Consider the following 13,870-nt stretch of genomic DNA (forward strand, 5'->3'; position numbering starts at 1 on the left):
GTTCTACATAAAAGCTACTTCTGTGAGAAAAGACGATGTCAACCATCCACCATCCACCCCCCCCCCCTGCCCACCTTTCTACTTTACATGTACAGCACATTGAAAGTCTTAATTGTGCAATGCTGAACAGTCACAACCATCTAAGAGGACAGTAAACTGCTCCATGAAATGCATTGTGTAACGCTGAATCAATAACTTACCTTCATCTGGACTCAGTGTATTCTTTGGTAAGAAATGCAAGACATCAGAGATGAGCCGCACTCCTCTGGCCCTTATATCGGTGCTCTTGTTTGTCAAAAATGGTCTAAACACAGAAAACAGAACAGTAAGTAAACATAAACTTCAAACAAATTTAAGTGACCAGACAAATATAAACTCCTTGCACAGAAACCTTTCTGTTAAAATGTCGAAATTTTTCTAACCTTTGAAAGATTTTACATACACTGTAGATTGTATTTGCTAATATTTTTGTCCATGCGCAAAATGCAAACTGGAAGGAAACAACTCCACTCACCCATGCAGTGCAACTTGTTGAAGTTGTTGTTTTCATTTAGTTTCTTCGACAATGACATAAATGACAGGTGGGAGTGGTTACAACATCTTCACCATCACAATCTTATTCAATATTCATCAACTTAAATATATTAGCTTTTCATTGACATGCTCCCTGTCTTACATGTATAGTATTCAACTTCCAGTGCTTTCTACTCATTCTACAGGTATAGTGACATGTGACAAAACTGTCATAGGCATCACCTTTTTTCTAACATTAATCATAAACACTGTTGCAAAATGAGACGGAACTGATTTTCATCAACACTGTGCTGCACAATACTTATGACGACCAAATGACAAAAGTTTCAATGTCAGTCTTCCCTTCCACTTTGTTATCTATTTTGGGTTTCGTTCTGAATGCAAAACAGTTTAAAACTGGAAGTATAACAGCAATGAATACTGAGTTGGGAGTAACTCAAAAGCAGCTCTCTCACGCTTGTACACTTAAGCCCTTGTATAAACAAAACAGAAGAGTTAAACAGAAAAAACAATAATTTTGAAAGGACATACTCGGAACTTTCAATCAGCTGTAGCAGGTTAGTTTCTTTACTGGAAATTCCTGCATGATCAAAAGAGAAAATTGACGTATTTTTAAGATCTTTTCATGTAATACTAACAGTTCTGGTGTAGTCTACACACTTAAACACCCATTGTGATGAGAATGATCCACTTAATCATAAATAATATTCATAATATCCATAGTATATACATAATCCATAATATATGCAACTGTGGGTATTTGTCACTAGTATTCTTGGCCCCATGGTATCTGCAAGTCTGATATCAATTTATAGTATAAGGGAGCACTTTTTTTGCAATCCAAGTTAGGTCTCTATTAAGAGAATTGGTTTCAGGAAGTCTCAGTTTATATTGAAGTTATGCCTGGTGCACCATTACTCTGCCATTGGCACTATGTTGTACTTTCATGTTTCATCATTTTTGTAACTAGTGGCCATTGCATCATTTATTGCCAAAAAATAGCAAATGCATCATGCTCAAACAGTGGTGAAAAGACCTAAGTTGTTTGACTTAAGAAAAAAAACAAAAATTCTGTATGTTTGAGACAGAACTAGCGTAACATAAACTGTCACAAAGTCGCCACTTCAACATATTATTATCCTACTAAAACATTAGGTCTTTCCTTCTGTCAATATTTTCTTCTGTCAATTTTCTGGAAAGTTCACAGATTCACCATCAATAAATTTTCAAAGGATTAGTTCTTGAGTTGATAGAGATGTTTTTTGTATGATCCGTTAACAGGATCACCTATTTAAGACCGAAAAGGCTGTATGTATGTATGTATGTATGTAAATTGGAATATTGGTAAAGTAATATTTAGGCCTGGGTGTATCTTTAAGAGAAACATTTAATGAAGAAATTTTTCAAAGTGGTTAACTACACTTTCTGAATAAACTTAGGCCCTAACGTTGGGACTACAGTGCTGTATTTAGGTAAATTTTTGCATATACTAATTAAATATTTTACCGGTGTTAGTTTGTACCATGTACATAGGCTACTGTTGTGTCACAGAATCTGTATATCCTAGCTTAGGGCAATCAGTATAATGAGGAAACTATATAATTCAACCAGTGTTGAAAATTTTGCAATGCTAGCACTTAATCCCCCTGCAATTCTATGGGCTCTATTGACTATACTGCTCTCAATTTGGGTTATAGTGCCATTCCTCCATAGTTACATACTGCCATACCTTTCGCCATAGGTTGCGATCCTTTCCGCAATGGGGGAAAGGCTCGAAACCTATGGTGTAAAGGTACATTTTAGGAATGGATTTTACACAGGAATGTATCAGTGAAACATTCTTTGATTCGTGTGGAAGGATAGGTACACCATCTTCAAATGTGACAGTTCGCGGTACTAATTTAGAATCCGTACCATTCGACTATTTCTGTTTATCCATATCCCGCTTACTATCTCTCTCCCACATTCATGTAATCACTCCCTATCTCCACCTCCCGTTCTTCTATCTCCTAATCCTAACCGGATTATACAGTTGTTATTCTGCCGATTCAAAGTAAGCTTTCCCATTCATATGGTACGGATTCTAAAGTTTGGCCCAGTTCACATAGACTGAATTGTAGTTAAGACAAGATTGGGGAATAGATAGTCTTTAATGCATGTTAATTAATGCTGATTGAAAAGTTTTACTTTTAAGTTGTATTGTAAGTTCGTAAGAGTCGATACACTGTCTTAAAATATATAATAGTTGGTTGAATTAATCGAATTAATTAAGGTTGATCGTTCATTAAAAAGACCGATTCTGATTGTCGATTTAAATGACCGATTTGTGGATTTTGCGGGCCTGGCACATTTTCTATGGCGGAATGTACCGATGTCGGAATGACACGGCCCCCGTCAAATTGACGCATTACTGTAGCATACTATTGGGCTAGGCTTCCGTAACTGTAGTGTTAGGGTAGCTGTTATTGTCGTTAACATTACGTAACATGGCCACCAATTCCAACATGTGTTCGGAAAATAGAACTAGACTACCACCAGATTGTAAAATTTTTCACGATGAAAAACACTCCATACAGATGCGATCGTACCGTGTGCGATTTCACTGACACACGAATTACTACCACCGATCACAAATTCTTCAATCTTTTCGAGAACCATGGAAGTCGCCATTTTCTCACCTCGTACCAATATGATCATATTATATATTCCTTTTAAATCTTCAGATTGTGTTCAATATTCAATTTACTACATAATACATTTTTAAATAATATAAATTATACCTTAAAAATAATTTACAAATGTTAAAAGACTATTTTTGATAACCAGTTATTGTATAAAGAGTCACTTGAAAGTTACCTGGCCTTGAAATGTTCGGATTGTGTAGGAGCATATAGACACAGAAATTTTCTGTGGGCATAGCACTACTAAACGTTATGCACATTATATATAGATCAATGCCCATATACACTGTATAGCACCATGATGCATTGTTATTGTGGTAAACTGTGAATTGTGATATGTGTCAATCGGAACCAGAAAACACTGAAACGGTAATTGTAAGTTATGTGGTGATTCTGGTCGATTTCTTCTACTGGTGGTGCTTCTTTTAATCTTTTTAGGTGTTCATAATGTCAAAATTTAAGTTTTGGCGTTGATGTTTCCTTAAGTTAAAGACTTCAGGCGATACCAGACACAAACTAACGTAAGGACATCAGTTAGGAGGACCAGTAACTTAGGCAACAGTAGCCTAGCCTAGTAGTAGTACTAAGTATGTCTATGTGGCGACCTATTGTGGCTACGTACATCATTTAGTCGTATAGGAAGATAAGTATTTCAATCATTACTGAGTTTCTCTAGGATTTCCTGGAAATATATAGCCTAGAGCGAGTTCAGTCACATAAGATTTCCATAATATTTTAATTTATTACAATACTTAGGCCTAGGGAGGGAGGGGCATATCATTCCGCCATTGGTACATTCTGCCATAGAGAATGTGCTCTTTCTGCCATAGAAAAAGTGCCATGTTACCCAGATGGCAGTTAAACACTTTTGTATGGCCGAAAAAGCTCATTTATTGTAGGGGCATGGTAGGCCTTCAGTATATGCACTTTATATTGCTACACTTCACACTAGTTTAGGCTTAAAAAATCGGTCATTTAAATCAAAAATCAGAATTGGTCTTTTTTATAAACAATCAACCTAACTTAATTCTATTTATTCAACCAACTATATATTTGACAGTGTATCAATTCAAGATTACGAACTTACAGTTAAAACTATTCAATCAACATGTACATTAAAGACTATGTTTCTATGGGGTCCGTGTCATTACGCAATCGGTACTTTCCGCCATAGAAAAAGCACCATTCCGCCATATTCCTCCGATGGCAGTAAAGCACTTTTGTATGGCGGAAAGAGCACATTGTGGGTGCACTGTTGGCCTATATGCACTGTATATTGCTTCGCTTCACACTACCTAGGCCCACAAAATTGGTCATTTAAGTCAACAATCAGAATCAGTCTTTTTAATTAACAATTCAGTCCACCCACGCGAATCAAAAAAAGTTTCACTGATACATTCCTGTGTAAAATCCATTCCTAAAATGTTCTCTCCGTCATAGGTTCGAGCCTTTCCGCCATGGGAGAAAGGATCGAAACCTATGGTATGGTGGTATGTACTTTGGCGGAATGGCACTGGAACCTGTATCTATTCCCCAATCTTGTCTTAACTACAATTCAGTCTATCCAGCGAACCGTCACATTTGAACATGGTGTCGCATTTGAACATTTGAACATGGAACATCTTTCCACGTGACTCAAAGAAAGTTTCACTGATACTATATACTATATAAATATGCTAGATATTCAAATATGGTCACCTTTGTTCAAAATTCTTAAACTGTTTTTATCACAACCTTCGAGGAAATTTTCCAATACTGGGATATTCAGTATATATAAATATAATTTGGGCCTATGCTGACTACCTTTAAAGCATCTTGCGTGCACACTTAGGGGAAATTTTTCCTCGCTTCGAGCAGTTCATTCACAACCTTTACAAGTTTAATTCACATTCTGATCAAAAGATTGATGAAACCACAGCAAAATCAGCAAGATCATTATTACAGTTGTCCTTACTGTAGGCTTTAAAATATACCCTAAGTACAGTATTGCAAGTTTACCATACTGTATAACATCATTGTGTTACTTTATTATAAGGCTAGAGTTTAGGCTAGAGGCTAATTGGCCTTTTAAAGTTAGCTAAATTGCTCCAAGCAAAACTAGTAGGATTTGCGCTAGATATTCATTTATCCCTAGCTTATTGCTTAATATACTTGAGTAGGCCCAGAATTCTGGACTTTGAGGTAAAAGTCACATCCTCATGGCTCACATACAGTACAGTGTCTCCAAACAAGACTAGGTCAACATCCACACTATGTTTGTTTGCTGAACTATACTTGTAATAGTGATTATCATAACACCCTGGCCAACATGGTGATTACAGCATGTTCGTCTATCATACTGTAATTATTGCTCAGTATGGGTGAAAACTGTAAATTGCAGAATGAATCCATATAATTGGTGATGCAGAAGTTTAGCGTATTAACACAGAATTAGTATATTTTCTATGCAGTGGCCTAAGTTAAAGCCCTGGGCAGGCCGACTTTAATGTCAATCTCAGTTCAGAGATTAAAACTGAAAAAAATAACTATGATTTTTGGAACTCCAAATCCAGTAGTAATTTAACATAACTTATCCAACAAAGGAAGTGTACGTTATTGTATGCAAATATACTGTGTAACCCGGGCTACAATTTAAGTAGAATCAGTTCTGGGACTTTTATTCCTTTATATTATTTTTCCTAGTAACTTATTCAACCATGACAACCTTCTAGTCAAATTGACTATTCAGGTCACTTCGCTTATCTCTTACCAGTCACCCCTCATTAACCTAATCTACTGTCTTAGACTCCAACCACTTAATCTTCCCTCCGCAATTTTACCATTCAGGAGAGTGACCTGCAGTACATTACATTACTGTACATGTATAATGAGATCAACATGCTTGGTGAGAAAAAAACATTCATGAGGAGTTAAATGTTTATAACTATATAAATTCCTTTCCAAACTTCAGGCTGGTTTCCTTTAAGACTGATAGGTATTTGAATGCAAAATATAGGTCTTGATTCATCTTTCTAGATTGCTCAACAATCTGACCATTTTGTATTAGTATTTTGTTCTTTCTGGATACCTGGGATTCCAATAAGTTATTCCTTTTACTGTTGGTCTGTGTGGTATGTTGTGTGACAGGCAGTACAGTAACTAATTAATATGCAAGCTTGGGAGGATTCAAGATTGATGTACATACTGTACAACAACATCACCTGTACCTTAACCTTTGCGCCCATAAGCATACAGATTTTCTTGCATGGTGTAAATTTAAGATAAGATGGGCTTGACTAAGACAAACAGCAGATCCTGAGGACTGTTTCAGCATATTCTAAGCCTTGTGACAATATGTCTACATTGTTTTTTACAGTACTGATAGTAGTTCAATGCCTAAACCTACATTACTGTACTCTACTACTCTGTATTACTTACAGGAATACATGGAACACATATAACCAAAACAACACACAAAGATCTCTAAGTACATTATCTTGAGGGGTACTGTACATGTCACTCTAACAGGATGAGACAAAATACTGAACCATCATTATTGGTCTATGTGATAAATGTGCAGTCATTGTCATAAACAACTTCATCATTGAAGAGCTAAGTTGCAAGAAAAGTACTATTCCCTTTGGAACTTATGATGGATTAATTGTTCTCTTACACAGCAAGTCTAAATATGACATGTGCTTCATTTTCTTTTTCTCTCTGTAATGGACATGGGTTTTAATAATGCTGACTAAATAGTGGGTATAAAAGATTGAACCTACTGTATCATATCAACATGAACTATGGATTGCATTGGTATTCAAGTGTCACCACAGTTTAACAGTCTGCCTTCAAAATATGAAAGATTAACAAAGATCCTAGTAGCATTATCACATCACCAGATTTAAGTACAAAATGACAGTTCTTAGACACAGTTCTTAAACAAGCATACCTGTATCTCCTAAACAGAGGAAGATTTTTTCTTACAGTACTTAGCTGTTTGATGAAATTTTGTAAAATGTACATTACTCTATATAACAAAATGAGAGCAAAAACTGTCACTCACCCAGCTAAATTTTTCAATTACTAGCTGACTCAATGATAGGAAGTGGTAAAGGCATGTGCAAGATCAAGGCTACAGTGTAGGGCCCATTAATATCACCACTGATCAAGGCTACAGTGTAGGGCCCATTAATATAACCACTGATCAAGGCTACAGTGTAGGGCCCATTGAAGTACAGTAACCATTGATCAAGGCTATAGTGTAGGGCCCATTAATATAACCACTGATCAAGGCTACAGTGTAGGGCCCATTAATATAACCACTGATCAAGGCTACAGTGTAGGGCCCATTAATATAACCACTGATCAAGGCTACAGTGTAGGGCCCATTGATGTACAGTAACCACTGATCAAGGCTACAGTGTAGGGCCCATTAATATAACCACTGATCAAGGCTACAGTGTAGGGCCCATTAATATAACCACTGATCAAGGCTACAGTGTAGGGCCCATTAATATAACCACTGATCAAGGCTACAGTGTAGGGCCCATTAATATAACCACTGATCAAGGCTACAGTGTAGGGCCCATTAATATAACCACTGATCAAGGCTACAGTGTAGGGCCCATTAATATAACCACTGATCAAGGCTACAGTGTCGGGCCCATAATATAACCACTGATCAAGGCTACAGTGTAGGGCCCATTAATATAACCACTGATCAAGGCTACAGTGTAGGGCCCATTAATATAACCACTGATCAAGGCTACAGTGTAGGGCCCATTAATATAACCACTGATCAAGGCTACAGTGAGAGCCCATTAATATAGCCACTGATCAAGGCTACAGTGTAGGGCCCATTAATATAACCACTGATCAAGGCTACAGTGTAGGGCCCATTAATATAACCACTGATCAAGGCTACAGTGTAGGGCCCATTAATATAACCACTGATCAAGGCTACAGTGTAGGGCCATTGATATAACCACTGATCAAGGCTAATAAATAACAAATTTGTTCAAAGTTTCTATCCATGATGACTCTTGAAACAAAATCGTACAGCGTACCTACAGTAATAGTAGCATAGTTTAAACGTACACTTCAATGATGCATTATGACTTCATTATACAGTAGTATATATCTGGCAGTATCAAATTATGTTTCTTTTTGTAGAGGAAAAAAAATAATCATCTGAATCATGAAATACAAACAAATTAATTTAGAAAGGGTATTAGAAATTCTTATCCAAAATTACCATGGAGTTTGAATCAGTGATTATATCAGTAATATGTTATTTTACAATATTAACATATCTATAGAAGGGTCATGTATGACATTGCAAAATTGGTATATTGTTGTTGTTCAGTGTGTGTGAAAATACCTCATGACACACTTGAAAGCATTTGTTATACAGTACATGCAAAGTATTGCACAGTACTTGGAGGTATGACAGCACTACTCTACATGTGTCCTATATATACACACAGTATTGTAGTTACTGTACATTAAAAAAGTGCTATTGATTTAATATTGATATCTGTCCATAATCACAGGTTAGAAGTAAATGGAAGGTTTTTTATGGTAACACAATAACAATATCTACGTAACTTACCATATTTTATTGGCAGTCAGTGTCATCCTATTATTACGCATATAGGCTTATAGTATACAGTAGCCTTGATATCTCATTCAGTTTGTTAACTTCATTATAAATCACATGCATAAGTTGTATATAGTAACTTTGTGTTCAAAGATGTGGAAAAATGAGGGTGAGGGGTATCGGGCAGGTTGCTGTCAACATTGGTTCTCACTCATCTGGACAGGTTCACAGTACTGAGCAGTGTTACCAGCGGCACATGCCAAAAAAACGCTAGATTTGCAAAAATAAAATCCCAGAAAACGCTAGATATAGATTTTCATGAACATATGTAATGTAGCCTAATTACCTTGCATCACAAGTTGCACTTATTCATATGATAGACAGTTTTATGATTATTTTAACAAAATTCTAGTAATAATGGCTCAGAATCATAACAAAACAACTGTACTGTAGAATCAACAAAATTACAACTAATTCTCGTCTCAGTCCGTTGACCAGCTCAGTTCCACATAATAAATATAAGCGATAACATTGTGTAAAAGTAACATATAAATAGGTTCATTGTGTTGCCAAGCGGTAATTTCACCTCGAATGTTTCTGATATGTGCAATTTTTTTTGTGAACCATCAATTTCGGGCAAAAGACGCTAGATTTGGCCAATTTTGAAAAAGCATACGCTAGAACACCAGGAAAGTCTAAAAATGCTAAATCTAGTGTAAAAACGCTTACGCTGGTAACACTGGTACTGAGGTATCTAAAGAGTCGGAATAATTTGGGGTTCAAATGTTTCGTAGCAGTTTTGAAGGCACTGGATTTCATCACTCACCGAATACTCTGGTTTAATTCTGTGTACACTATTGCTCTACACAATAGCAACTTGACCTATTTTGAGACATTAAATCATTCCCTGACAGTACAGTAGTTAACTTATTCCTACTTTAAATTGTTCCTACATTGGACTTTCAGTACGCTCTGCACATGGTCTGTACAGTTTAGAGACTGTCCCTGATAACATTACATGAAACACTTCTAAATTACCACATATATACTGTACATGTGAGACCTCAAGTATTTCACCTTGAACAAGGGTCACCGTCTTTTGTTGATATGTAACTGAAGTACTGTACACTTTGTATAGTGTCTTGCCAGTGTAGAGTACTGTACTTAGAGTACAGTACAGTAGTTACAGTACTGTACAACAAGTGTACATCTCCACTTTGTCTGGCAGACACCCGACATGTAAGTCCCACTGTATCTTTAACACTGCCAGTGAAATGTGCCTGATTTAGCTAAGTTGTAAATTGCACTCTTCTGTGATTGTTTATTTATTTTATAACTTTTGTTCAAACGTATGGGCAAATTTATTAATTAATAATAAGTAGGCACAGTACAATAAGAAAAATATTGTGTACATACTGTATACTATAAGATCAGATTTAAAAATCCATACTGTTGACGAACAATTATGTTTGAATTGTAAGACAGACGTAACATGCATCTGTAGTGAAATGCAATTTGCATACTTTGCTAAGAAACCTATTTTCATTTGAAGCTGACTATGATATTTGATTTTTGTTATTCACTACTGTACAGTAGTACAGCATGTACAGTACGGTACCCTTCGTTTTTAAACCACAACTGGACATTTAAGACAAAATCAGTGGGTAGGTTACATGTATTACAGTATGAATTTAATGAGCCTATAATATTTCAACTTTATGATTCTGTGTAATGTTTCAAAAAAGGAAGTACATAAAAACGTTCAGTTTCATAAAAAGGAACATCGTTTAAGCTGCTTATCTGACGAACCATGAAAATGACAAGGTTTCCCCCAAGCTGAGTTTTCCAAAAACGTTTCATTAATTAAGAAATTAATTATGGAAAGCATCCAAAAATTTATCCGCTTTAAAGACAGATTTCATTCATGTATTCTGTTACGCCATGCCTCTTGATTTAAACAAGTCAATGAGAGAATGCACTATATAATGCATATTCAGTGCGACTAGTGACAACAATAAATATGCAAAACCTAGCCTATGGTTATACATAATACTACACTTGGTATCGCAGACCTTCCATCATCTTCACAATCTCTCTCTGGCTAGACCTAACAGCGTATTTTTATTAGAACTAGTAGGTCTCAGACTAGGCTACTAATATAATAAACAACAGTTGTTATTATGACGCCTAAGCCACAACAAATATGGGCCCGGCAAGGGTTAATGAAATATGGAGTACAAGTTACATACCGGGTTGCTTCCAATTCTACATTTAACTCAAGTTTAGAATCTTTTTCAATTTAGAAAGTCATTTCAGATGCGAAAACTGTAGATTGCTCTTGGATGACAAACCCAACTTACTGTGACCCGGCCAGGTATCAAACCCGGAACCTCGCGAATACTAAGCCTCATTGCTTCAAATGCCACGGCCTTTTCCACTTGGCCACATCACAGAAACTGGTTTGAATCTTGTCCTAGTTGCCAAAACTTTCTTTGACCTTTTTCACAGTTGAAATATCAACAGCTCATCAACATATTTGTTAATGTCAACTCCAAAAGCTGTCTTTAAATTTAGTCTCATTTGCAATCTATACTAAACAGCCAATAAAGGAATTGTAATAGTGTTTGTAACCAACAATTATGTAGTTACGTCATTAGTCTTGTTTGGGAAGGACTTGACTGCAGTGACATCATCAGTTTAAGATCTACAGTAGTCAAATGTGAGTCAGCAAAGTAAAGAAAAACAATTGTTAACAGACATTGTAAATTGTGCAACAAGATACTACTAGTAGGCTAGATTATACAATATATACTTTTGATGTCAGACCTTCCTTCTTATAAAACGACCCTCCTGAAAGAGATAGGAGTTTGCGATAACTAACCAACTACACTAACTGTAAGTATGGTAAGTACCATTGGTAAAGTCTCTGCAGTATACGTACAGGAAAGTTGGCCTAGTGATGATGGAAATTGCTTTTAAATAAAGGAACAAGGAAGGCGGAAATTTACAAGACCACAATAGAACAGAACAAACACTCAAAATTTGAATCAACACAATCTAGGCATAGGACAATAGACAAAGCTACTGCACTATATACTTCATACTTATACTACGATGTTGTACAATACAGTATAGGTGACACAAAGAAGACAACCAACCTTTGGTATGTTGTTACCTTAAAACCTTGTGAGAAATGGGAAAGTCTGTGCCTGGAAATATTTTCCTTTGTATAGTTTCATAAGCCACTGCATCTTTAAAGATTAGACAAACCCTTAAAACATTATTGGTCTCTGTGAAGGAGGTAACTTTTATGAACAACATTCCCACCTAAGGGAATATTTTATTCCACTTGGGAGATATTGTATCACAGGTTTAATGTACCTCAACTTCATTCACACACAACGCTGCCGACTGGATCAAATCTAAATATGACATCATCCGGTCACATGTGCTGCAAATTCTTATATTTTATTTATTGATTACAATGTTTATTTTTTGTAAATTGAATTTGAGTTTTGCAAATATTTACTCTTAACATGGCCTACAGTATATATTATTTGGTTTCAATATCAACACTTACAGTATTTTAACTTCAAAATATGAAGAAAAGACAAACAATGAGAAGCTAAATGTTCCCTGAGCCTAGTGACTCTATGACATCACAAATTTACAAAATGACAGCCCAGAGACATGTCAATTAAACTAGGATATCTCCCAAACAGGTTCAACAAGATTTGTCTTAGCTGTTTGGGGAGTTGCTCATCTCAAATAACTCTATCATATATGTTGGTTTGGTGTATGTCCCCTTTAAGGTTTGATTGTTGGTTGGGTGTATGTCCCCTTTTAGGTTTGTTGGTTGGTTGTATGTCCCCTTTAAGGTTTGATTGTTGGTTGGGTGTATGTCCCCTTTAAGGTTTGATTGTTGGTTGGGTGTATGTCCCCTTTAAGGTTTGATTGTTGGTTGGGTGTATGTTCCCTTTAAGGTTTAATTGTTGGTTGGGTGTATGTCCCCTTTAAGGTTTGATCAGCACCTGTCATTTCTATTGCAAAACACATTGCTCACAAGAGTACAATGTGTAAACTTTTCAAAGAAAGGCAAAATGTGTAGTTAAATATTAGCAGACAATGACATGGTATAAGAAAAGAATAGAAAGAAATAAGAGAAAATGGTTAGACAGGGGCGTAGCGAGGAATTGTGTTGTGTTGGCCGAAAATGCCTCCCAGATCGCTGGAAATGGCACTTCCCTGGCCTTGTAAGTTGCATCTAAGCATTTCTATTTTGAAATTACTAGCGATATCATAAAAAAATACAACAAATATACTCAAGGGGGGGCGGTCGCCCCTTTGCCCTCCCCCCCCCTTGGCTACGTGCCTGTGGTTAGAAATCTTGTAGGAAACAGGCCAAATGGAAACCCAGTGAACCCATATCGATGTGGATCATATATTGTACATACTTACACTCATACACAAGAGATGTACAGACATTATGATAATAATCATGAGTGACAACTTTCTACTGTATATGGACAGGTCACAGAAAGGACCACGAAGTGTCATTTACCTCATGCAGCAAGTGTTGGATGAAGTTTTAGCCACCGCCAAATATGATTTGGATAAATAATCTCACGCATTATTTTCTATTTATAGCCACACAAAAAAACTATGCCACGAAATATTGGGGGGGATATTAGATACTATATCCCCCTACCTAATATATTGTCCCCCCGTCGCCCCCCCCCCCATGATCGCCGCCCATGCATGTGCAAGTAGTGTAATTCATCATGCAGTTGCTATTCGTTGTGGTTATTGTATAGATCTGTAAAATTCTACGTAACAGTTAGTAGAATATATGAGACTTCTGTTGAGCTTGATCGTTAAGTTTTAACAATCAGTATACACCTGCCTGTGTGTAAACAATTGGTGCAGGACGGTACCACACTACACTGTATGTGTACAGTTACTTCCTGCTAACATACAACTGTACAGTACTGTAGACAGAAGCTGGTCAGTACTACTGTAGATACTATATTGTGTGGTAGAAATAGTAGTAATTATGTTAACAATAACAATGATTATG

The 13,870-nt window shown here is 36.3% G+C and overlaps 2 protein-coding genes across 5 annotated transcripts in view; one reads left to right on the forward strand and one right to left on the reverse strand.

Annotated features, from left to right (window-relative positions):
• LOC139967909 (MMS19 nucleotide excision repair protein homolog) overlaps positions 1-3,485 on the reverse strand; it is a 22,692-nt gene extending 19,207 nt beyond the window's left edge. For 2 of the 3 annotated variants that reach the window (XM_071972116.1, XM_071972114.1), the window contains exons 1-3: positions 3,123-3,246; positions 1,066-1,114; positions 201-304 (exon numbers count right to left, since the gene is read on the reverse strand). In XM_071972116.1, coding sequence (XP_071828217.1) covers positions 201-304; positions 1,066-1,114; positions 3,123-3,231 — 262 coding nt within the window. In that variant the 5' untranslated portion in view covers positions 3,232-3,246. Of the gene's footprint in view, positions 1-200; positions 305-1,065; positions 1,115-3,122; positions 3,247-3,390 lie in introns of those variants that run through there. The other variant, XM_071972115.1, reaches the window with a different exon arrangement.
• Positions 3,451-13,870, forward strand: part of LOC139967910 (ubiquitin domain-containing protein 1-like) — a 26,657-nt gene continuing 16,237 nt past the window's right edge. Inside the window, exon 1 of one of the 2 annotated variants that reach the window (XM_071972118.1) lies at positions 3,451-3,584. The gene's annotated coding sequence lies outside the window, so the exon portion shown is untranslated. Of the gene's footprint in view, positions 3,591-13,870 lie in introns of both variants that reach the window. The other variant, XM_071972117.1, reaches the window with a different exon arrangement.

The sequence above is a fragment of the Apostichopus japonicus genome, chromosome 5 (assembly GCF_037975245.1).
Source record: "Apostichopus japonicus isolate 1M-3 chromosome 5, ASM3797524v1, whole genome shotgun sequence".
Taxonomy (NCBI): domain Eukaryota; kingdom Metazoa; phylum Echinodermata; class Holothuroidea; order Aspidochirotida; family Stichopodidae; genus Apostichopus; species Apostichopus japonicus.